The sequence below is a fragment of the Arvicanthis niloticus genome, chromosome 15 (assembly GCF_011762505.2).
Source record: "Arvicanthis niloticus isolate mArvNil1 chromosome 15, mArvNil1.pat.X, whole genome shotgun sequence".
NCBI classification, from domain to species: domain Eukaryota; kingdom Metazoa; phylum Chordata; class Mammalia; order Rodentia; family Muridae; genus Arvicanthis; species Arvicanthis niloticus.
The window spans coordinates 54,372,154-54,399,216 of NC_047672.1; the positions used below are offsets into that span (position 1 = coordinate 54,372,154).

The 27,063-nt window shown below is 40.9% G+C and overlaps 1 protein-coding gene across 6 annotated transcripts in view; it reads right to left on the reverse strand.

Moving 5' to 3' along the window:
* Positions 1-27,063, reverse strand: part of Dync1i1 (dynein cytoplasmic 1 intermediate chain 1) — a 302,775-nt gene that overhangs the window by 209,840 nt on the left and 65,872 nt on the right. For all 6 annotated transcript variants that reach the window (XM_034519246.2, XM_034519242.1, XM_034519247.2 and 3 more), the window contains one exon: positions 16,770-16,885. In XM_034519246.2, the coding sequence (XP_034375137.1) occupies positions 16,770-16,885 (116 nt within the window). The remainder of the gene's footprint in view (positions 1-16,769; positions 16,886-27,063) is intronic.

The following is a 27,063-nucleotide window of genomic DNA, read 5'->3' on the forward strand; positions in this document are numbered from 1 at the left end:
CGTTAGGGAGAACCAGTAAAAGTGGTTGCCCAGCTGAACTGAACTTCCAAAGGAAATTCCACGAAGGGCTTATTTTTTTTTTTTTTCATAGTTCAAAGAATAATACCTACCCCACATCCCGCTGCCAGGCTCGAATTTTGTGAAACCTCTTGCTGCCAATATATTGCTGGTGTTGAAATACAAGCCATGTCTCTCACAGTTCTGACAAACATACTTAACACATTTATGCATACATTAGTTAGTGTAAACATGCCTCACTAAGTAGAAAGAAGTTTTTTTTAGATTTTTAATATTTCACCACCATGTCATTCCCATGGAAACCACCTTGGTGCTGCTAGCTGAAAGTCAGAGGACTCGCACATAAAACATAGCACATTAGCAGCAACTGTATTTGGTCAGGAAGAATGGCAAACCGACCAGGGAGAAGTCTATGAGCCACATGCAGTTTTAATTAAATTCATTAAAAATGCTGTGTCTCTCAGTAGATTTGAGGGCAGATAGAACCACTTAACAATAGCCAAGCTATAATCCAGTTTGTCAAAACTAATAAGAACACAGATGCAATTTCTCACACAAGGACACATCCAGCAAGTTCATGAGTGAGCAATTGTGGTGCATTTTTAAAAAGTAACATTTGTAAATTATTGCAAGATGTTACCAGCCTCAGACCAGGGTTGCAATTTCTAATTCCAATGAATTGATAAAAGGCGCTATTAATAAAAAGGTACATTTTGGGCAGCTGACATGGCTAATTGATCAAGTAATTTGAGTTAAAAAAAAAATACAAGACTTCGCTAGGAGCCCAGACAGGGATGATGTCACTCAATTTTCCAAAAGTCAGAAGGCCTTGAAAAAACTAGAAGAAGAGACCACAGAACACTTTCATGCCTGACCAAAACCAAATAGAATCCCAACATACAAATAGGCGGCAGACAATCTAACGTGACGAGAGATTTCAGCTATGTAGGCTAACCTTTCATTTTCTTACCAAAAACATGCCAAGCCAAGGATTACCTAAACAGGGTGAGCAGAGCACCACTCCTCAGTGAGTCGTCACTGGAAGGGTGGAGAAGGAATATTTCCCCCACCTCGTCACGTTTCACCATCGCTAGCTAAGGTCATGTTCAACATAGCACTCGAGTCTCGAGATCTGGCTCATATTAAAGCAGGGTAAGAAACAAATGGTCCCAGATGAACACATATTCACCCAAGCTGACGTTTTAAGTAACGGCAACTGGAAGGTGCATCGCTGCGAGCCCACCCAGGGATCCCTACCACAGCCGGTATCACTGCTTGTTGAGAACATCTGACGATGACGGATGCTGTTTGGTTCTACAAAGAAGCCCAGCTGAGGACCACTGTGCATGAACTGAGAGGGCAGAGGATGCGGCTACTCCAACTCTTAGCCAGGTACTTCATAGAAACACTGTCAGTACTCCACTTCCCAAGCTCATCAGTGTGAAGAAACCCTCCATTTCCCATCACGCTCTTGGCCCATTTCAGGAGGGGGCATTGACATCCGTACATTCTCTCAGTCTTCCATACGGCCACACACTCCCTATCTCTGAAATAATAGCTCCAAGAAAGGCACTCTTCTACCCTTTTCTTATTTTATCCTCACAATCTGTTCTTCACAAAGACTCAACAGGAGACAGAGACTCCGTAATGATAAACAAATCAAAGCCGATAAACAAATCAAAGCCGCTGCTTTCAGAAGTAGAGGAGTTAGTGTTCAAAACAGGAAGGCAAGCGTTCCTTTAATGGTCTCCAGAAAATAGGAACATAGATATCAATATGATTTTATGATAAAACCAAGGGAGCCAGTGGGCATTATCCAACCAGTAATGCCTGTGGCAGTTCTTATATTTTGAGCCTAGCCTTTAAAGGGCTGAGCCATCTCTCCAGCCTGACTGAGGCAATTCTTACCCACAGAACAGCTAATACATTACAAACCCACACACATGTCATATTCTTCTTGTTTTCTTGGAACCTCATTATTCCGGGTAGTGTTCTATGTAGGCCACATGCCTGACTCAAACTGCTCAGTCAGGAAATTCGAGTGGGCCACCAGAGGCTGCCATGTGATGCGGGAGCTTCTTCTCATTTTCTTAAACCCACCTTGCCTATTTGGTTTCCCATCACACAGAAAGAGACAAACCTTTAATACACCACATTCGCGGTGAAAATGACTCCTCACTCCGTTACAGAATATGCCAAACGGCAAATTTTCAATTTTTAAAAAGCTCAGCTGTTCTCTAGAGTCCTTAAATTGTCATTTTATTAAAAGGAAGTTTCAGTGAACATATATGTTTTCCTGCAACAAGTTCCTCTTGCTTGGTATCAAAACTGGAATCCTGTGCTGACAAGTCTACAGAAAACCTTTCATTTTCTGTGTCTATGGTAACAGTGCAGGATTTAGTTTTGTTTCTTTTGAGACAAACCACAAAGTGGAGCATCTGTCTCACTCCCCGGCTGTCTCTTCTCCTCAGTTGCTTTGTGATCTGTGCAGTTGGCCACTCCTTCCTCTCCGTAACTATTGGATTTCTAGCTCAGTGTAGGGTACCCCTGACCTTACTCCATTCTGAATGTGAGCTCTACCTTTTCTTGTAACGACTGTGTAAACTACTACCCAGATTCTCTTTAGTGTCTAATTAGAGTTATTAATATTATCCTCATTATGTTTATTTCTTTAGGACTTATAGATAATATATATTGTTATTCTTAAGCAGAACAAATAAGCACCTAGGTGGGAAATAAGACCAAAGTAAAAATAGAATGACATAGGAATAAAAAATACTGCCTGCTGAGAAATGGAAGTATTAATTGTTTACTTGACTTAAGCACCCACCCACAGACAAGGGTGAGGTTGGCCTCCCTTCTTGTGGGGGTCTTGATTATAACTCACGGTAGAGGGAAAGTATTCGCACTCCTTCGACATGTGTGGTTCTCCTAAGGGAACACCAGAGGTGTGCTGAAGTTTTCAGCTTATTTTTGCAAACCTACCATTGAGAGAAGCCTTGCCTATCTCAGGGAGTCAGGGCTGCAAGCTTCTGTACAGAAACAGAGCACTGGGAAGGCAGGGGCACCTCCCTAGTTGGCCTTTATGAGGAGGAAGCATTGAATGTGGATAGGAAGTGTGTCTAGTTGGTAGAAATCCTTCTAACTACAAGGGAGGCTTGAGTGAGATTTCCAGGCTCTGTATAAGACATTAGGTTTCTAAAGAGTCACATTCAGAACACTATTCCTTCATCCCAAGATACAGAGCAGCTGAGGAGATCAGGAGCTAAGGCAGAGCTACTCTTCTCACTCCCAGGAAGATGACTGAAGCTACTCAGAAGGTGCGCACACACATGTGTGTGCACACGTGCAGTGCACACGTGCATGTGTGCGCGTGCGCACGGGCATCTTTCTCCCAGATCCTGAGGCAGCTCATATATAATGGGTTAACACTTTTCTTCTTCTTCTTCTTCTTCTTCTTCTTCTTCTTCTTCTTCTTCTTCTTCTTCTTCTTCTTCTTCTTCTTCTTCTTCTTCTTCTTCCTCCTCCTCCTCCTCCTCCTCCTCCTCCTCCTCCTTCCTCCTTCCTCCTTCCTCCTTCCTCCTTCCTCCTTCCTCCTTCCCCTTCCTCTTCTTCTTCTTCATATTTCTCTAACTCATATGGCAGTGATGCAAATACAAAAAGTTCAATTTCCCCCTTCTTAGGAATAGTAAGAAATCAGTTACATCAAAAAAGGAATATTGGGTCAGTAATTTTTGTCTACCAGGTTCTCTATAATTCTACCTGCATTTAAAGAAAAGTTCAAAATCCAGGTACTCTTAGGGATGCTCTTCCTTCTGGAGAGTAAGGGAAGAGAGAGTGGGCATTTCTCCCTTGTGGTATTATCAACAAAGCCCATTTATTGAATGAGATGTTTCAGATTTAAGTGTTTGATGGTCTAAAAGAGAACCCCGCAGACCACCCGCCTACTTTCCAACTCCTCGAGTCCTCACTGGTTACAGCTTTCCTTCTTTTATGCCACAAGAGCCAAGCCTGCTTTTCCTTCTACTTCTAAAGTTGTCTTCATTTCCTCTACTTAAAAAAAATATACTTCTAAAATTACATTTTTATTTAGCATGTATGTATGTGTTGAGAGAGAGAGAGAGAGAGAGAGAGAATGAGCCACTACATGCGTGTTGTGTGTGTACAATAAATTCTCTTTTATCATGTGTGTGGATGTGGATGCCTGGGAATGCAGCTCAGGTCATCAGGCTTGCTAGAGAAAATTTTACCTATTTAGCCATCTTGCCTGCCCTTCTTGATAAATATTTTTAAATTATATTTTTGTTTATTTTCTTTGTGTACCCTCTTTTAATTTTGTGTTCCCTTATGCCCAAATTACGTCTTCATTTCTTTAACATCCTTGGTCTATAAAATGCCTTTTCATTAAGAGATTTCAATGTATGGTACAGATGGGAGAAGGCTGGAAAAGTAACACAATGGGTCTAAAAGAAAACTCACCAAAAATTCAACCATTATCTGTTTCTACTAAAGTGTAAAAAAATGCAAATTCTCAGCACAAAACACTAGTTCAAAACAACGTTTGCTAATTGTTTTAGCTAAAGTCTTACTACTGCAAAGCGTAATAAACCATGACCAAGGCAACTCTTACTAAGGAAAACATTTAATTGGGGCTGGCTTACAGTCTCAGAGGTCCAGTCTATTATCTCCATGGAAAGCATGGCAGCTGGCAGACAGATGTGGTGCTAGAGAAGTAGCTGAGAGTTCTACATCTTGATCCTATGGCAGCCAGGAGAGGTCTGTGTGCCATACTGGGCATTGCTTGAATAAGACTCCATTCCCTGCAGTGACATACTTCCTCCAACAAGGCCACACCTCCTTATAGTGGCACTCCCTGTGGCCAAACATTCAAACACATGAATCTATGGGGACCTTCCTATGGACATCACTACACTAATAAAGATGCTTGTTTTTTTTTACCTCATGTCCCCGAGGGCTACTTTAAGCTAGATATGGTGGGGTCACATCTTAGAATCTCTCTTAACCCAGAGACAGTCATGTATTTCCCTGGACTCTGAAGCTGCTTCTATTCAAGTATGCCCCATGTCGTCATGTTCTAAGGGCCTTGACCACTTCTTCTATGCTGCATTTTATGTCATCTTAGGGTCTTTGGTCTGTTTCCCCTCATTGTTTTAGCAGTAAATTGTTTTTCTGAAGCATCTTTTTCCTGGCATTGTAGTGTACTGACATCTCTTCAGAGGTCCCTGCATTTCTCCCCTGCTTATAACCCTCTTGCTTGTATTGACACACACTGGTTCATATGCATTTGGATATTCTCACAGAGGGGCCCTGGGGATCACTATCCATACTCCATCTTGCCGCTCTCCAACCTGCCATAGGAACAAGTACCTGGCACATTGTATTGTCTGTGTGTTTCACAATTTTTTGGTCCCGTGATTATTCCTTACATTATGTGAATGTTCTCTAATGTGGCGTGTTAATTTTAAGTGACTTTTCACTATTGTTTTGAGCTATTCTCACTGTGGTTGCCCTAAATCTTACCATGTACATTATACCTTCAAATTCCTACTAACATAATTCTAATGACATATAGGACTGTTATTCCCATATGTGTCTACGCCCTTTGTTCCCCCGTAATGCTATTATTATATACACAGTATATCTACAAATCTTGCAAGCTGAGGGATGCATTTATAATTGTTACTTTCTCAGATTTTACATATTTTCTAGAAGCTGAGGGGAGAAAGGATTGCAATTATGTACTTACAGCTTTTGTAATTTAACGTTCATTGTTCCCACGTCTGGCTCTCTCCATTTGTTCCCGGGGCTCCAGATTGCCTCTTGGAGTCATTTCCTTAAGTCAACTACAGCTTGGCTCCCACCTGCCTCCTTCATGCTGCTTTTACAGAGTAGATTGTATTTCTATATATTGTCGGTCCAACAGCACAAGTATAGATTTGCACAGCTGCTTTTTAAATCATAATGTAAGGGGGAAAAAAAAAACAGTCTCTACAGTCTGCATGCCTACTTTGTTTTTTCTTTCTGTGCATTTAACTTTCTGCCAGGGACCACTCGCTATCATTAAGGAGAATATCCTCTGTGGTTTTCATTTTACTTACTTCATTTTGGTGCTGCTGGGAGTGGAACCAGTGTGTAAAATCAAGCTATGTCCTAAACACCTGCCCATTGATATTCCTGTAAAATGGGTGCACGGCAGAGAACAGCCTGGGCTGTTGTTTGTGAGCATCCTTATCCCACTGTTCAGAGAGCTGTTTTACATCATAAGTTTGGGTTGACAGGTGCTTTCTTTGACTGGGCTTTCCTTGCTGGTGTCCTCTGTCCTTCCTCGTTGTTTCTCACAAGGGGTCAGAGGTCAGTCTTCTCAGGGGTTGCGCTTTAAGTGGAGACCCATTTTTAGTTTGCTTCCAGGGCTTGCTCCTTGTTCTTTGCTTTTAACGTTCATCTCGTGATCTGTTAAGAGCTCCGATTGTCCCAGTTGAAACCTGCTGACTCTTGTGGTTTTATAACATGATTCATCAAATCTTAAATGCTTCCACCATTCATGATGGATTTTTGATTATCATATTGTATGTTAGAGTGTCTGTTCATGCCCATGTGGATGCATGTTTGTGTGTGAGGGCGCATGCGTGCGTGTGTGCAGAATGTGTGCGTGCAGAAAACAATCCTTGCGGTTGTTCCCCAGGCTCTAGCCATCTCCCTCCCCTTCTCTTTTTCTCCTTCTCTCCCTCCCTTTGTCCTTACCACCTTCCCTCCCTCTCTTCCTTTCTTCCTGTGTGCACCCCCCCTTCTCTTTATTCACTGGTCTGGAACTTGCTTTGTGGGTTAGTCTGGTTGGTCAGTGAGCCACAGTGACCTGTCCGTTTCCTCTGAGCTGGGATTCCAAGTGTGTACCAGGACTCCCGGCCTTGTATAATGCATTCTGCATACTTTGCTATCTTTCTAGCCTTCACATTTGTTACCTCTTTTAATATTTTCTACTCCTTTTACTCTTCCCCAGTCTTCTAGAATTTTAATGACATCTACAGCAATTCACTATTATCCATTTGATTTCCTATAACAATCATATTTACTTAATTAGAAATTATTTCCATTAGTTACTTGTGTGCATGTGTGTGTGTGCGTGTCAGGTTTTCTAGCTTCTTCAAAAGCTTGTTGGGACCTACGTTTGATAATGTAGCAATTCCATGGACTAGTCCTTCTCAGGATTAGCTGGGTTTGATAGAACCTGTTCTACCTTCCCCTCTTAGCTTCAAATAGTGCTCCTCGAGGGACACAGACTCCACAGGTGCTCACTTGTTCTGAAATGACAGGTTTGGTAATGGTTTTGGTAGTCTCTTTCTCAAACCACATCAACTGTGCACCTGTTAGGAGTTTTCTAACTCAGCTTTTAAGATTTGTTATTACCTCAGGAGGGCGCCTCTTACTTGTCTCTTCCCCTGGTTCTTTCTAGAAAATGAGCTGACCTGTGTTTTTAACTCTTATTGGTTTGGTTAATTCGTTTGTTTGTTTTTTGAGACAGAGTTTCTCTATATAGCCCTGAGTGCCCAGAAACTCTCTATGTAGACCAGACTAGCCTTGACCTCAGAGATGTGCCAGCTTTGCCTCTTCCTCCTGAGTGCTAGTATTAAAGGCATGCACTACCACACCCTGTTGACTTTGTTTTGGCTTTTAAGTTTAACTACCAATCTTCTTTATGATTGAGTACCCCCTTTTCTGATGCAAAAGTATCCAACTCCATGCTTTCTTCCTCTACACCCACTTTCCCTCAACACAATCACTGAGCCACTGGTCGAGTCTAGACTGTGCATGTGGCAATGGAATACTTTGCTTTGAACCAGACTTTTATGTTAACAACATGGTGTTGGTGGAGTGGCAAGCAGAACTAGCCTCTGGTCACTCAGCTTGCTTTCCTTCTGCTTTCCCTATGAGCCAAAATCCAGAACCACATTTCCACAAAAGTCGGTGTGACCGAAACTGAGGCCTTCATAGTCTTAAGATAAACCTAAGGTAAGGCCTCCATCCTTCCTGTCTGGGTAGGGCTTTGGAAGACAGCTTCCACTTGACAGCCACACTTGCCTGGAATATAGCCTCTTCCACATGAGGGAAGGGAGAAGGGGAAGTGTCAACACCCCACTGCTCTTGGGCATAAACCATCACCCTCCAATCCAGGTAAGGTGGGGTGTATTCTTTGTTTTGTGTGGACAGGAGTTTCCTGAGAGCAGGACAGGGACTATCCAGGGAAGGAATGGCAGAGTCAGAACACAGGTCCTCATTGTTCTTATTGATCTTGATAAGTTTCTTGAAAAATTTTTACTTGCTAAATGTTATTTCTACAGTTTCCAGAGATTTTTAAAAAGTATGTGAGATGGCCAGAACATGGCGTTTTGTCATGCTAGAAATGGGGCCACTGTAGGCTTCTTGGGTCAAGCAGAACATGAATTGTTATTTTTCAGGGGAAAAAAAATCACCTGTGAATGTCTATAATATTTATTACTCCTATTTTCTCTTTATGTATATGTGTTTAATTAACAAATATAATTAAATTTATATATATATATATATATATATATATTCTCTTCATTTTAGTGTAGACCAAAGCTATGTTTAAAAATTATTTGTATGTTTCTCCATTTGTCAAAATGCAGTCATCCTCATTTTGAGCCTTTTAAGGTACTCAGATGCCAGTAAGAAGACTAGAATTTTAAATAGAAGACTAGAAATAGGATACTAAAGTAAAATTCAACTCTCTTCTTAAAAACTGCATCTTGAAACCCCAAACCACCGCAGTTCTCAACCTGGAGGACTCGACCCCATTGAGTGTCACATATCAGATGTCATGAATATCAGATATTTACATTACGATTCATAGCAATAGCAGAATTAAAGTTATAAAATGGCAACAAAATGATTTCTATGGTTTGGGGACTCACCACAATATTAGGAACTATATTAAAGGGTCGTAGTATTAGGAAGGTTGAGAACCACAGTAGGCAGACATCTACATCTAGGGCTGTGTAGAAAACGAGGCATGAAATCAGGACCTGGACACGGAAGGCCAGGAAGGGACCAAGTCATCAAGAGATGTAGCTAGAACCAGTGACAAGTCATGCCCAAAACGATTGCCTTTTCACTAGCTCCATGTTGTGTCCTGTGTACCAGTTTGTCCAGGTATCCAGGGTACCAGTGTCCAGTTGGATAAAGGACAGCAGATGTCAGCCAAGGACCAGCCCAAGGCAGATTCCTTTACATTGCCTCTACATCCATGTTGGTTATATGATCATGTAAACCCCACATCTCTCCCCTTACACTAGGCTGTGAGTTAGGGAGGAAAGCAGATAAGAGTGGACTCTTAGGAGACCCTGAAGATTTTGATCCAAGATGCATGGAACATACTAACAGAAACTATTTAAAAGTAAATGGACTATGGTTGTTTATTTAATACTGTTTCCTTGACAGCCAGTAGTATTGTAGACAGCTGCAGACAAAATAAAGGACCCAAGTTCTCTCTGCACTCTTGATTTATAAGGTGAGTAAATTCTACAAGCAACACTCTAGTTCCATAATGTATAGGAGAGTTCTGCACACATCATAAATACTATTTTGCTGGTCACCTCTCTTTTTCATTTCTTACACCACAGTGATTATTTTTTTCCATATATATTTTTAGCTACACAGCATCCAATACCCTGTTTTGGAGAGGAGCTTTGCAGTAGATGAAAGTACAGTTACAGGCCGCCTGGACATTGTGGAAGCTGCATGTGGAGAGGACAGCGTGTGGGGTCCTTCCCTGCATCACCTCTCACTGCTAACATGGGGCTCATAACTCAGGCCTACCTAATAGGCTTCCAGATGGCTCTTTAAGTCTCAAGGGAGCATGGGAAAAGAACAGGGGAAATTAGAAGCTTGCAAGGCGATGGTAAATTCAAAGTTTAAATTCTGGGCACAAAGGTGAAGGAAGATCCTGTCCAAGGAAGGTCAGGACTTCTAACGAGGTACTTCTATTAGGTGACCTGGCTTTTTCAGCTGGCGTTAGTCTGCCTACATTGTCATGAACGAAGCACCATGGGCTAGGTGGCTGATGCAACCGAAGTGGCTGGGAAGACCACGTTACTGGTCAACCTTGATTCTGGGTAGCACTCTTTAGATAACTGCTTTTTCATTGTGTTCTCAAATGTCCCCTGGTATGTTGCATATGGTAAGGAAGAGAAAAGACACTGTGCCCTTCTCTTATAAGGTCATTTATCTCATCAGATTAGAACCAGGGCACTACCCTTATAACATCTTGTAACCTTACACTTTTTTCCCTAAAGGCCCTGATCACTAAGGGCTTCTTCAATATTTAAATTTTAAGGACATCCTACTATGCAGTCCACTGCAGCTGCTGCCTAGTTTCGCATCTATTTCCGACCAAAATTCTCGAGCATTTATATCAATCCTGTAAAGTAGCTCATATCTTCTGCCAAAGATTATTTTCTGTTCAACTGAAGCCGACTTCATTTCTATTCTGGCAACCGCAAACCCAGACATTACATTGAAAGCTGACATCTGAATCATGTTATCTGGGAAACTGGCGTGAGTGTTGTGTCCTTGCCGATTTTAAAGAAGAACCTCAGAGTTCACAATTGGGATCCGTCAGTAGTAACGAGCAGCTGAGTAGCGGTTCCTCTGGAAAGAAGGATTTGGGGAGATTGTGTTGTCACTGCTATAGATGTGTGGGTGAGATGAAGAATTTAAAGTCTCCTTCCAGTGGCACTGGATAGCGTGAGGAGTCGGGGTAGCAAGCTCAACCCTCCCAAGTCATAGGTCCAGGGACTTCCTCTGGGGCTCATAAATATTTATAGAAATGTTTTCCCCAAACAAACACAGAAAACAAAAGTTTAAATTCTGTGGGTTCCTGGATAAAAGCTGCTAAGCTTTCAGTGTTTCCAGGTGATGTATAAGAAAGTCATAATGATATTCAGGACATATCAGCAAATGAAACAGAGACGAATGGATAAGCTTGGCTCCACCCACCTAGAGTACTGAGCTCTGCTTCACAGTGAATGGTTTGTTTTCTGTTTGATCGTCAGCACCCTGTGTCAGCTGGCCCTAACACCAGACCTTGACCATCTTACCTGGGGACATGGTACTGTCAATACTCAGTTAAGGCTTATTCAAAGAGAAAATGGGGAAAATATGTCTGTTTGCTACTTTAGGAGGGTTTACCAACCCTTAACATCTGTTAACAACAGGACTAGGGACTCTATAGACTGTCTACACCCAAAGAACATTGATACTGGCAACAGATGTCAAAGTGGAACTATAAGGAATATAAAATACAAACAGATATCAACCCCCTATAATAGCCTGTCCTCTGAGGATCAGATCTAAAAATGTAATTCAGATATCTCATCTCAGTAGTAACTTTTAATATGCACTCAGACACCCCTACAACTTATCAACAACCACTTGACCGTTCTTTTAAATAATAAGTTCAGGGACAGAGCCCAGGAGTCTTGGGAGCCAGGAATAATACTCAAGTCAAGGTTACCTACTAGTTTTATTTTTATTTCTCCCAAGTAACTGTGAGGTGTTTCAGGATTGGATTCCATTTGGGAACTGTGTATAAGAACTGCTTGATTTCAGATGTCAGATTCAAAAAGAAATATTTCTCTTTGTAATTCTCTAGAAAATGACCTCACTGGGCAATATTTTAAAATAATAGAGTATATTTATGAGGCCAAAGGGTACGAGAAGAGACATAACTAATCTGTTGCTAGGCGAGCCTTCCATCTCAACTACTATTGCTCACTGACTCAGAGAAGGAAGAAACAGAAGATGTCACAGAGGTCAAGATAACCAACAATGTCCTACAAGACTTCTGGTGCTCCATTTGACAGCATGAGAGGGCTGCATATCCAAATGTCTCAAATCAGAATGAAACAGGGACATCTAGAAGCTTTCAATGGTTATCTCTCTGATATTAGGAAGAGGCTTATTTGGGGCCTATGTGAGTTACCCTGCTGGTACAACCTTGCTTTCGTCCAACCATCTAACCCTGCTTGATATGGCTGATCTCACAAAAGAAAAGACAAACACATCATCCGAGGGGCTTCCCTGTGTCAGAGAGGTCTTCTCACTATGGCCCTTCTCCCCAGTGTTGGTGGAATGAAGCTCACATGGGTATTCTGGCTCTCCGAGTTTGAACTTATGAAAGGATGAGTCCCAAGAGACTGGGGCTAGCCAGTACAAGAGCACCGACCCTGTGCTCCAACTCAGCCTTTGGAGTATTAGCTGTGCAATGGAGGCACTTGTACTTTTAGCTCACTAAAATTAATTTAGGTTTAACTTTAAAAATGGGCATAAAATGGGCATTAGATTTTGTTATTGGAAAATGTCTGAACATGTCTGGAAAACAGTGACACATGGATCTCTTAGATTGATCATAAAGTTAATGAAATTCACCAATAAGGAGAGAGATGAGAGAGGTGAGAGAGAGAGAGAGAGAGAGAGAGAGAGAGAGAGAGAGAGAGAGAGAGAGATATTGGGATATGCCACCAGGATAAAATACAAATCACCATTTGAAGACCAGGATAAAATACAAATCACCATTTGAAGACCGAGTTTATGTACAGAGAAAGAAGAGTAATGTTCATTGATAATTTCATATTGATTACATTTTGACATTTGAATATCTGGAAAGGATGGACTTAGCCAAAATATATTGTTATCAGTGGCACCTTATGATTTCATTGGACAACATTAGACCAGACTATTTGACTTTCTAGACCCTATGTTTGTTTGTAGCCTCTGGGATTGAAGATCATGGGAAGGTAGACATTCTTTCCCTACCCAGATAATATTTTGGGGGCATACAAAGGGGAAACCACTCCTTTCCTTTGCTACCTCCCTGCATACCCACTTCCAAGTTCCTCTAAACACATCTGGACAGTGAAGCTTGCAGGCTGCTCTGCTCTATCCAGGGCCAACCCAGGTTCCCCTTATAATTCTCTCCTTCAGCTTTGACAACACACTAATGGGCAGCTAATCCCAATGCTCATCTGAGGACAGAACAGGGGCCTGCCTGAAAGAGAAACATTACTCTCCCCTGAAAAGAAGAATCTTACCTCTATAGCATGTCCATCAAAGACTCTAAAAACCAGTGCAATTTCACAAGGATGGGCCTCCTCGCTCCATAAAACACAAGCATGTCCATTTCCTGTTTCATCAGGCTCCAGTACATAATATGCTTCTAGCTCATCTGCATGTCTAGTGAGTGTGTCACTCACTAGAACCTGGCATCACGTGAGGCACAGAGGGAGGAAAGGCCACACGCCCTGCTCACAGGCAGATCATAGCCTAGGAAAGGCATGCAAAGGATCAATATAGAGAAATAAAGAGGAACCAGTCTCTGATGATGGTAAGAAACTAACCCTGGGCCACACTCCTGATGGAAGTCACATGAAGGAGGCGGCATCTCAAACTGGGAAAACAGCATAAGAACATGCTTAGAAGCACAGGCCTTCAGGGGTGCTTGGAAAAGGAAAGAGGCTAGTAGCCTCCGCTTTCCTTGGAAGTTAGAAATCAGAGACAGGAGGGGAGTGAAGGCATCAGGTGGACAAGATAAAGCCCCAGTGCCCACATATCAGATCCCATGAAGAGGAAGCACGGAGAACCTTCAAATTTAGCAACAGGATCTTTTTTTTGTCCAGTTCAGCTGACATCCTCCCAGCACATTCAAATGTTCTCACTGCCCAGTGGCCATGCAAAACCTGAGGACTCCAGAGCAGTTGGGGAGAATCAGTCAGCCAGCTGCATGGTACCTGTTGCTCAACCATTAACTCACCATGATAAACACACACAGAATTGGTTTCAGACCTCAGGGCCTCATGGATAGGCAGGAAAATAATATGCAAAGCAGAGGCAATTTGGCAGATAAATTATATATATGTATATATGTGTGTGTGATTATATATATATGTATATATATATATATTTACACATTATATATATATAATTACATATATATATTCATATATATTCATATTCTTTCCTTACTTGGAAATAAAAAGCGTATGTTTAAAGTATTTGATGGTAGACATAGCCTGCTCCTGATCAGAGTTCTCCATTCTTAACTTTTCCCTCCTGTAACTGGTTAGGTCATTACCTATCCAGACTAGGATGGCTTAAGCTACTTGAAAGAATTCTATCGATGGAGATTTGGCTCCTAAATCTCCCTAGTTTAAATCATTTTGGGATATTTCTCACAACAGATCATTATGTGACTAGCTAATTCACTATGAGAAGAAAGCTCATTATAGTGTGTGGTAGAGGAAGGAGGCTTAGGTTCTGGCAAATCCAAACTCCTTCCCCCATGTTTGTCTAAGTACAATATGTTTGCGTAGCAGGGTGGATGCACTAGAATTCCAGTCAAGGCAAAGCATATCAGTGCTCTGAAGGTGCTACTTTGAGCTTCATTAATTTTCAGTCTTCAAACCATGTAAATAAAAACAGCCTTTATACATTATGGCTAATAACAAAGTCACATGGGATCTATATGCACAACAGTTGCAAACGTTATCCACCCAAGAGCCTCATTGTGCTTTAAAAAAATCAGTAGTCACCCTGTAAGGCTGTTCTTGTCATGACATCATCATGCTGGCACCAACGCTAAATTGGGCACTAACCCAAGTCTCCCATTTGGAAGGACCTCATAGCAGGCTGCCCACTACTGAGGATTATGCTCACCCTTACTGTTCCATTACCTAGCAGGTGAAAGGCGAGCCCTGGCACCCTAAACAGTCACACAGCCAAAGGTCAAGGGTTCAAGATCTGGGGTGAGTTGACAATAAAGAAGGTTTTCTTGTCTATTCTTGCTGACTGTTACTTTACTACCACGAGCTCCCGTAGGCTCTGGTATCTGGCTTTGGGTTCAACTCTGTTTTGTGGAATGTGAACCATCACCACAAGAAAGCTCTATGGATCTTGTTAAGAAAACAGAAAGGACTTCTGCCAATTGCTAAGAAATAAATTCCTCCTTTCCTGCTGCTTGGACCACAGCATAATGAGGGCTTCCAACCTCTCCCCACAGTAATAAAGTGAACTCTACGGGGCTTTTCCTTTTGATGTATTCCACGTTAGAAGTTTACAGTTGATGCCTTTTCATCCTTAATTTATCTCCCCTTGTAAACATTTCTGTACCATTTCCAGTATCTTAAGTATACACATTCTTAAAAAACAATTCACTCCTCCTATTTCATATGTATCACTTTATGTTTCGGGTCAGATTTGGGGCTAAACAAACACACCTCTGGTTACAGTTCTGCAAATGCCTCTGGAAGCAGATTAACTGAAACAAATGTTTTGGCTGGGTAGTGAGGTTGCCTTTTAATGATCCCACCACCACCACACCCCCACCGCTTTTGTCTGGAGGCCCAAGGACAGGGCTCCTGAAGTGTTTTTCTAGCAGGTCCTTTCCTGCCAAGTTAATACACAGGTCTTAATTTGCTGGTTAGTTTGTTTAAAGTTTCACCACCAGAGGGTGCTATTTGTTTGCATCTAAAATTTGCTATGTCCTCCCAGGGCCTCATAGGCCCTACAAACTTCCATTACTAAGTACAGCTCTCCAGAAGATATGCAGGAAGCCTGAACTTCAAGGAGCAAGATTTCACTTCGTTTTTTGAGATTATGTGTCGACAACCCAAATGGAAAACTCTCTGTGATTGGCACAAACCACGCTGCCCTGGTTTATGTCTGTTACAGCCCAAGTATGAAACGCCACTGTGGTTCATTAACTAGGATTCCGCTCGATATTTCCTATACAGCAAGATGAACTAAAAAAAATCTAACATCCTCCTCTTCACCCCAGTGACACAGGAAGTAAAAAGACCGTTTGCTCTCTGAGCAATACCACTTTCTAACAACAGAACCACACCCACCTGATTGTTCTATATAGACATCTAATTTTCATATAATCTTATTTCAGTGTGATGTTCATACTTCCTTTTGTTTGTTTGTTTCTTACAGTGTCAAGTTAAATGTTGCGATTAACCATCACATTGACTTTTAATGATTCTCTGAGATTTACATACAAATTTTCCACTTGATATTTTCTGGTATGCATAGAAGAGGTATACAATTCCATCCCCACTCATCTACATATGGAGAATATTGTTAACCTCTGTGCTTTTATGTGAATTTCTCAGAAAATATCAGTATCCAGGAAAGGTTTCTTATAAAGGATTAGGTCCAAAATTTAGGCTTTTTGAGCCAGCTAAGTTCTTCATGTCTATTCAACCAGGCCGTTATAGCATGAACGTTAGCCATGGGTGTAATGTTTGGAAACATCTGTGTCCCAGTAATATTCTGATTTTAGAAGAGGAAGTGGGCTGCAGTTGGTGCTTCTACAAATGGTGAATTATTTTTTTAAGTTTTTTATTTTTATTTATATGTATGTGTGTCTGTCTGTGTGTACCATGAAAGTGTCCATTCACTACTTGTATGTTTTCCACCACCTGCAGATAGCACAGAAACTTGACACAAAGATTAGACACTTAAAAGTTCATAGACCTCTTGGAAGAATAGGGAAGAATTATCTCAGCAAACCTTCTAACTCAGAGACAAAGGCATCTTTGGCTTTTAGGATGTCACTCAGGTTATATCCTGTGAAGCCCTCTGGAACTTGAGGTCAACGCTATTCCCTGGCAGTTTCTGCAGACATAGTATGTAAAGAAAAGAAAGCCATCACTTACCTTCAGATTGATGAGTTGCAAGAGGAGTTTGTGTCTCCTTGGAGTAGGATACTACTTCCCTAGGCAGGAAATCCACCTGGGTCACCTTTGACACGCCCAGCTTGTGCAGTCGTCTCCTGTAAGTAGCAGAGAGCAAACACTTAGGAAGGCAATGGGTATATTTCAAAAGACCTGTCAGTTTCAAAACACAAAAAGAAACCAACCAAGATGTCCTTAGCCTCTCAGGGCTGTGTCAGGTACAGGACCCTGGTGTTGATCCATGGTCCTGATTGGTTATGTGATATCATGTTAGCTTCTGTCAATGACCCTTCCGTGTTTTCCTATCTGTAAACTGAAGTCTGGCTCCAACTCAGATGAGACTTCTCTTTGAGCATCTCTGATGATGCTTGGATAGGATGTTCAGAGGGAGCTTTCATTTGCAATGTAAAGTCTGGTTCCTTGGGGTGGGAGAGTTTTCAAGTGTAAATAAAAGGGATTCCATAGTGGCACAACACACTGTTTATGAAGTCATCAACAGTGAGAATCCTATTCCCAGGAGGAATGTAACAGATTTCATTGATCCAGGAGAATGATCAATAACTGAATGAGTGTGTTTGTAAGGCACAATAAGATAGCACAAATGAACAAAAGGAACACTGGGTGCAGGCTAATAGAACCTCAGTGTAGTAGCCCCAAAGATGACCATCCATGTAAGTAATCATATCTGAGTATTTATGTAACGTTTCAAATGTTTCCAGATGTCAGCACACCCATTGTGCCATCTGCCTTCATGACATCTCTGTGAAGAGTGGGATGCCATCTTCTCTGTGTTATATAAGAAAAACATTCAGCTCCAATGCTCAGATGCATACAGTTTACAACTGGCAGACGCTGGGTTAAAACACTACTGACCCTGTAAACACTTATGCTGTTATTGACCTGAATCCTACTCCAGTGCGTTCCCTAAGCCAAATTTCTGCCTAAAGCTCTTAATGGCAAGTGTGAGTCACTCCAAGAATCCGCTCCTCCTGAATTATTCAGAAAGTAGCCACTCATAGAGACAACTCTGTCTATGGGAATGCACAGAACAGCCCTGACTCTCTATCTCTCTGTGTGTGTATCTCGTACAGCCACTCTGCCCTCCCCGTGATTCCTCATCTAGGAACAGAGATGATGGTACCTCTGTTGGGATTTTTATTGGTAATGCATAGGCACCACACATATGTTATGCATAAACCACATATATTTTATGTGCATGCATGAATACTACTTTCAGACGTATATATGTTAGAATGGTTTCTTGAACTTTATTTTTAGGATACAGAGTTAGCAGCAGAGGGCCCTGGCTCGTCTCCCTACTCCAGTTCTACATACCCTTCCTAAGGCTAATTTAAGGAACACACACACACACACACACACACACACACACACACAACACACACTTGTCTAGCAATAAAAAGTTCCAGGCCAGATAAAGGGCAAAGGGCTTAGAGTCTGAAGTGAGGAGGAGAATGTGAATGGACATAGGACATATCAGGTCTGCCCTCAGCAAAGCTCACTCGCTGTTCTGTTTGTTTATCCAACTCGTCTTCCTGAGGCCCAGTAGGTTGGTTATTACCCCAAGGTTCAGGAATGTACCACCATCTCTTTAAGTCAGGTCCACCTTGATAGAGACATCACCCAGCCTCTAATCATCCATCAAGATGTGCAAGGCCCAGGGATCGCCAAGCACTGTGAAGTGACCACTACACCTGCAGGCAGGGTCTGGGCATCTTGCTAACCGGACGTACATGTACTTTAGGCCTATCTTGTTGGACAGTGAGAAACAGACCATAGACATGTGAAAGCTAGTCCATAATTTGATAACCTATTTAAACCACTGAGAACAAACTACCATAGAAACCGGGCTCACATCCCTGCTTTGGCATTTACAAACCTGAATAAGCAATAGGAGAAAGATTCAGGGAAGTGGCACATCTTTTCAAGGCTCATTTTCTGTCCCTTCTCCCCTAGTCAATTCCAGACCCATCATCGAGCTGTGGGGTTAAATGAGGCTAATGCTTGTAAAACCTGTAGTTGATGCCTAGTGTAGCTTGACGCTTTTGGCTCAGGCAGCTTAGTTCTCAGTGTATCATTTTGACTGGTTATGATATTGCTTAATTTACAAAACTTCAGAAGAGGCAGTTTCATATATATTCTAAAATTAAGATTTTTTTTTAAGTCTGTAGCACTAATTATCCCTGGCAATAAAATTTAAGAACTGTACTCCTATTTTTTAATTTGCATTTATTTATTCATTTATTCATTTACTTTGGTAAGGGTACCATGGTATGGGGTTTGGCTGCTCCATTCGCTTTTGCATTAATTAAAAATATCACTGTGCAATTTCCAAGGTTTCAAAACTTGGCTTGAATAAATGAGTTTATCTAACTAAAACAAAATATTTTCTTGTTTCAATAATTATTGAAAAGTTTCAACCAGCCTCTAGGTGATGTTATGTTTGGGAGATGAGGGTCTTAGCTTAATCCGAGCCACCATAAACAAATAAAAGCTGAGCTGTCGCCATGTTGATCTCCCAGGGCACTGATCAGTTGACAGTTTGGCAAACAGTGGTTCTTGATCCACAGAGTAGACCTGTCCCAAAGGACTGAAAACTGTAAAGCCACTCCTATAATACATTCTAAGCTATTTTAGGTAATACAGTACCCTGTAGTCTCTGGACTGACTAAGCTACAGTTATAGTAAATGTACATTTACATTAAATCACATTTATATTAAACATGTTCTTTGGGACCATGTTGCTGTTCTTCTAGTAATCGTGTATTTATGCTAAACATTTTTGACATACCTTATTTTATCCTGAATAAAATAGCATAACATTATTCCAGTTTCACAGATGAACCATCAGGGGTCAGTAGTGCCTATAAATTTGCTCCTGACTTGTAAGCGACAAGCCTCAACTCTACTGGACAGTGAGCCAAAGGGCTGTGTATTTGAAACATGTGCCACCTTGACCTTGTCTACCACCAATGACGACACTCATTGCAACACAGTCTCAGTCCAATCTTATGTGTTCATTTTATAAGTATGAGATAGGATTCCTGAGAAGAGGCCTGGCTTGGATTTTTCAGGATGCTACAGAAAGACCCTGCTTCTGAGGTTAAGTACCACATAATGGATCTCAGTAGTAGCGGGTCCAGAAAGGCTGGCAAGAAGTTGGTGAGCTTTCATTCAATGCCCCTCCTTCTAGCTGTTTCTGCAATGGAATCTCTTCACAGCTGGTCTTATGTGATGTCAGACCCTGCTTCATTTGGTCCAGAACACACAGCTTTGAACAAACTTTTAATATTGTTATTAAACAAATCAGTTGCCCCCAACTATTTCTATAACTCTATCAGATGACAAAAATAATTTTATAAGTATGCCTACCAGATAAAACATATAATGCTTATCTATATGATGAACACTGAGTAGCTGGTTCCCTATTTTTGTTCAAAGCCTTACAAACTCATAGTTCTTTAATTGAAAGGTGTAGGGAAACTAACAACTAAAGAAAAACCCACTGTCATATTGCTACTAGTATAATTGTTATTCTTTTTGATTACACCATCAAGTCCATATTGGCTGTCAGATCTGCTTCTAGAACCTCTTTGCTGCTCCCCCGGCATAGCACATGGTAACTGTTCCTCCAACATAGCACATAGCATACATAGCACATAGTCCAGGCACAAGGTTGTTTCCACTATGGCCCTTTGTGCATGGCCCTGTATTCTCGTTTTCATGCCTGCCTGCTCTGACTTGGTGGGAAACTTACTTAATCGGATCTTCTTCACCCATTACTGTACTATGGAGCTTACTTCAGAGTCAAACAGAACACTGTGAACCCAATGCTTGAGGATGGAAAGGAGGGCTAAGAGAGGATGCAGAACAAGCTCTATGACAATAAAGGCTGAAACATAAATGGACTGTGCTCTGGATGTTTGTCATTTTTATTACGTCAGCCTGCACATTTTCACCTTGCCAATTCATTTTGAAAAAATAAGAGGTTTCAACGAGATATTTCAACAACTAAGCTAGATTGACATAGGGCTTCATATAACTGTAATAAAGTAAATAATTCAAAAATCACCTAAAAAGCACAATGAAGACTCATTTATCTGGATAGATTGTGGCTGTGTTTAACAAACACAGAACAGAGGGAACTCAAATGGGTGAAGCCCTGGGACTGGTTTCCCAGATCAGCAGCAGAGACAGCATTTTGAGAGAAGAATGCAAAATCACAATTCCCATCTTAAATCCATAGTACTAACACCTGTGGGGTGAGGAGCCCCCATCTGTGATTTGGAAGCCTGACCAAAGTCTCCTCATCCTCAAGAATTCCAATGGTCACCAAAGGTTGTGTTTATCTGGCCTGGCAATATCAGAGAGTGGAGAGAGATCGACTTCAATGTCTGAACAGAATCTTTTGACTTTCCCAGTCTGCAGTCAAGTTCCCGAGCATGTGGCTTAGGGCTCCTGGAAAGTGGCAAAAGTTCTGAATCAGCCTTATGAAGGTCTAGGAAGCAGGGCAGGATGAATGAGAGTGTAAAAAGAGGAACATTAGGTAAACCTAACTGCAGCCCATGAACTATGAACAAAGTGTTGAGATGCATTTTAATTAGAATCCCAAGGCATCAGTAAGTCATCCTGGACACACTAAGTAATGGAGCCACAGTCTCTCATAAGACAACCTCACATTATCCTAATGTGACACAAGGCCACGTTGTCACAGTCACAGGGAGAGAACTGGGTCTGGACTCCTCTCCATTCCTTTAAGTACTTTCTGAAAGATTTGTCTCTCTCAAGGAAGCTGGCTCTGCAAAGCAACACTGTATCCAACCTAGATTTTTTTTTCTTCTGAAAGGAATGCTGAAGATGAAGAATGTTGCTGTTTCAAGTTTGAGAAGGTTATTTGGTATTGGGGTAAAAAGATAACTAACTAGCCACAAGCAGGACACAATTTGACCAGGTACTGATCTATTATTAACTGTATCCTAGGAAGAAAATTACTCAATCCTCAACCAGTGTTCCCATCAATCTGTGTTTTTAATGCTTATTGATGTAGTATAAATTAGTATATAATTTGTTTCTTCATGATGAATATACTAATGTATGGACATGCACTGTTTTAATTCATCTACCAGTGGGTATTTCAATAGTTTCATGCCCAGATGTTAACAATAATGGTGCTTAATTCCCAAGTGCATTCTAAATATTTATCCTTATACTCAGAGATACATGTAGCTCTTACTACTCATCAAATAAGCTTCTTTTTGCAACAGAAGGAGATCACTGGAAAAAAAAAAACACTTGCAGTCAAAAAGCAGAGAACAAGTGAATTGTGGGATGCTTAGCCCCAACTGTACAGCTACAAACAACTCTTGCACCTAAGATGTACTGAACATTTCAGTAGAGGGAGCAAGAAAATCATATAAGCCAAAGGACCAGGAAATCTGCTGTGAGACTGTATTTTCTAGAAACGACAAGGATGCTACACCTGAGACTCAACAAGACCCCGATACTGACAATAATAATAGACATACCAAGGTGGAAAAGGGGAAACCCTGCAGGGCCTCACTTATAGACAAGGAACTGCAGATAACTGAGGATGCTGAGAGTGGGAGAAAGTCTTCCCCCGGGCTCAGATCCATAGTTGGTTATCTGAAACCAAGTAGTAGTAGTAGTAGTAGTAGTTGTTGTTGTTGTTGTGTGTAAAACAATAAAAATTAAAGAATGAGATTTCAAAAGAAAGAAAGGGAAAGAATATCAGAAAGATTGGAGGGAGGAAAGGAGGGAAATTATGTAATTTTTAAGTAAAATAATATACACACATATACACATACACACATACACACACAAGAATAATGCGTGTAGGAACATCTACATACAAGTTCTTGTGAGAATATATGGCTTCAGTTCCTGCAGGAAGGTAAGTAAGGAATGGGTCATTGGAGGGAGAGTCTGTCTAGCTTTTGAGTAACTGCCAAACTGGGTTCTAAATTGTTTTTATATACTGCACTCTCATTAGCAAAACATGGCAGTCCTATATACTCCTCACCTTATATCATCTACTTTTAAAAACCATATCACCAGTTGAGTGTAACATGCTACCTGATGATGTCCACCATCTTGTGGTGTATATATTTTTACACTTAGCCCCTTGTATATAATTTTAACATCTTTGAACAAAGTGAGGTTTTTTTTCTGTTGAATTAAAATATATAGAGAGCCTAGATCCTAAGCACATATATAATTTGTAAATATTTTCTCTTGTTCTGTGAGCTGTTTTTTCATTCTTGATGGTGCCATTTAACATGCAAACATTTTAATTTTAATTAATTTAAACATATGCTTTAATTTCTTGTTTGTCCTATGGTTGTATAAGTGTCATGGCCCATTCCAAGGCTCTGATGATATAAACCTGTCTTCTTCTGACTTTATAGTTTGAATTCTCACATCTTGGCTGGCATGTGATCTCGTTACATTACCTTTTGTTCTATATGATCTGAGTTAGTGGCCCAGATTCATTATTTTCTGTAGATATCAATGTATCCCTGGTTAAGCTCTTGTTAGCATTTGTTTTAGGGTTGAAACCGATGACTAAAAAAAAAAGCAGGATGACTAAAAAAGGAAAGCAGAAGCTGGGTTATTACTTAGACATCATTGATATGGCATGGTAAGTTACAGTGTATATTCAGCCTGAGCGAACTGCTGGTGGCTCGGCCCTTAAGGCGCCCACCCGCAGAGGGCGCGCGCCTCTTGGTGCGTGCATTCGAATCCAGTCCTCCTGCTCCTGCGTCTTGTGGGGAAAAAAAAATATAGTCACCCTTCCTCAATTCGAACGTAAGGAGTCAGGAACTGTAGCTCTTAAAAGTCTGAATTAAAATAAACTTGAGTCATCTCAAAATCTTTACAAAGTTTATGAACAGTGAATCATAATTATGTCAAATGAGAGTTTCAGAATATTCAACAACCAGTGCTCCACCAATCAGATTGATCACTGGGAAGATGTCTGAAGGGAGGCTACTGTTATGGCATTCACAGTCCTGGAAACCCCAGTGAAGTCATTGCAGTAACAGAGCATTTCTGGAGCAAGAGGAAGCCCGAAAGACAAAGAGATAAAGCCAGGAACAAATGTTCTCAGGGAAAAGGAATCATTTGGCTAGATATCAAAGTAGACCAAGGTCAGAGCATGAAAAAGAATGTCTTCATTGGGCTATGAAACTAAACTGTAACTGTTTTTTTCTTGCTTAGTCACACATTTGTGTCAATCCCAAGGCTGACATTTGAAAAGGCTGCCAGAAATTTTCCTATTTATCTTCCTAAAAGCTTCTCAAGTGTTTTTAATAGATAAACCCTCAAGGTAATGTTGATAACAGTTTTCCTCCGTGTTCAACATCTTATGTGGGTGGAGTAGTATCCTGGAGGAGTGGTAAGGAACTACTTTTATCAGCACCATTCATTGCTGCCATAAACTGTGTTTGAGCAAGGCACCATGCCAGATTGGTACAACACAAAGAGAATGAGGAGCAAGAACATATGCATCAGAGAGAAAAAAAAATCTCGAGGCTGCAAACAGTAACTGCTAACATGAATGAGTCACCTAACTGGGAGAAGACTTCATGGTGGGCAGATACTATATGTTTTGATAAATGGGGTTTGCTTCATTGAGAATGGAAGACCTGGTTTAGAATCCAAAGGATAAGCTCACGTAAGTAGGTCTCCATTCTAGGCAACTTATCCTGCATATATGAAGTTCTGAGAGCTGGATTTATAGTTTATAACCAAAGTCTAATTTTTTGGAATACAAGTTTTAAATTGGGAGAGCAATGGCCTTAAGATGAACCTAGAGAGGGATACTGAGGATAGATTTTTAGAGACTACAGAACTTGGACTCTCCATAGACACCAAATAGTGGTTTGGAGTTATGAAGAAATTCACAGCTGCAAAGCAATGTTTACATCATATTAACACAACATAGGAAAAATAAAATCAGGAGCCAGATGTCAGGTGTAGGGAATGACCTTATCTTAGAAGCCAGTGCAGAGAAAGAGAAGAAAAGATCCACAAGCAAAGTGGAAGATTCAAGAATGGACTAGGAAATGAAGCAGGGCATCACAGCAAAGCAGGCAGCCAGAAGAACGATGGCTGTGTCTGCGGTTAGTGTCTCACAAAGGTTTGGAGGCTTGGTCCAGAGTGATGGGAATGGGACTCTAGAAACCAACAGAAGGCTACCTTAATAGCTAACATCACACAGAAGGTGAAGGGAAAGAGTGCGCTAGTGACATGTCAAGGCTTCATGGTCTTCGGGAAGAGAAATGAATGGTATAACTGCAAAGACACAGACGAGTTCATGAAGAAAAGTTTTCTAGGTGTGAGACTGGAGGTAAGGGAAGATGAAGGTGAAAATGTGGCCCTTGGCAGTCATTGACAGAAGGTCACATGAGAAGATGCTGCAGCCATAGAAAAACAGATCATGGAACATAAAAAGGTTTAAAAGAATAACAATGAGAGTAGTGCTGGGTATGGCTTCTGCCGTGTGAGGTGGACCTTAAGTCCAATCAGGAAGTGCTTGGTTACTCCCATGATATTCATGCTGCTCTTGCTCATGTAGACGTCTCTTGCCAGATCATTCATTATTGTAGCTCACAGGGCTCATGTCAGGCTACGAGCATGATTATTTCTCTATTCCAGTAGCATAAATTGGACTTAGTGGGTTAACTCTACATGTGTCTGTACATGAATGCTTAAACATACATAAGCAGGTATTTATGGATCTTTGCATGTGTGTGTTTTATGGGTGTGTATTTCTGTTTGTCAATGTTTGTTTCTCTACATGTCCACCTGTGAATATATAATTATGTTTATGTCTGTGAAGCTTGGCGAAGCCGGTGGTTGGATGGACGTTTTTACTTTTCTCTGTGCATCTATGTGCTTGAGTAATTTGGGATGAAGGTGATCGTGCATTAGAATGAATGTGCTGATGTGTTATAGTTGCATGTGTTTCTGCATTTATATGCATGTACAGGCATGCGTATTTGCTAGCATGTCATTGGGAATATTTCTCTATGTAAAATTAGCTCCAATTGTAACCTCTGTCTTCTATCAATATGACAAAAGTGCATCAGCTATGTCAAGAAAGTCCTTAACATCTTGCTGATGTCAAATAATGCTTAAACAGCAATCGCTACAAGTTCTGCTGCTTCTGCTTTAAGAGCTTAGTGTAAACTTTATCAATATTTTTAAAAATAAAATTGCTTCCTTTTGTGTCTCTGTCATTCATAATGTATAACCAAAAAGAATAAAAATATGGGTCATCTAAAAAAATAACAACAGCAGAGAAGACACAGAGTTGAGTGGATAGAGAGGTTGGGTAGCTCTGGGAGGAGTCGGAGGGATGAGTGCAATCAAAATACAGTATATGAAATTCTAAAAATTAATTATTATTTTCAAATGATAAGGAATTCATTTGTTCCCTAAATACTGTTCTCAAGTAATACTTGGTAATAATCTGTAACATCTTATGTATAGATTTCCAGAGCTGGAGATAGGATATTCCTCTGGGAGAGGGGAACACAGAAGACAGGGCACCATACCCAGAAAGTAACTGGCTCTGTGGTTGTCTTGCCACACACATAAAAGCATCATCTGTGCTCAAAGTAGTGGGCATGTTCCTCAAGAGAAGCAGCGTGAGAGTTGGCCTTTCCACATCATATACAAGGATGAATTTTCATCCTTCCTATTTGCTTTAGAAATCATTTTTGGAAGTATTTGCTGCATTTCCATCTGTTGCTAGCCGCGAAGAGATATTAGTTTGGCTTCTGACCCTTTTTTTTTCCTGAAAAGAAGCAAATGTCAACACTGGCTTAGTTAATGGCTGTAGCGCAACGATTTGCTCTGGATTTTGCAACATAAGCAAATTTTGCAAGACTTCGGAGGCAGACAAGAGTTAAAGCCATCACAGATGCTCTGGTGGAGGCTTGGGCCTCAAGTAATGATAGATGCTACAGAGCTGTGCTCTTTCCAGTGTTGCTGCAGATATGATATGAAGTATTTTCCGGAATGACCTTTTATTTTCTTGAAGACTTTGAACAAGTTCCTAGAGTCTGCAACATGAAGCTGTGTAATTCAAGCTTTCCAAGGAAGCCACTGAATTTCTCAGTAACTGCACTTTCTTCCCCAAACAGATTCCATTTTCCTAAAACCAAAGGCAATAGGAACACTGCCTTTTTGAAGATGAGCTGTTTCTGAAGAACAACAACAACAAGAAAATTAA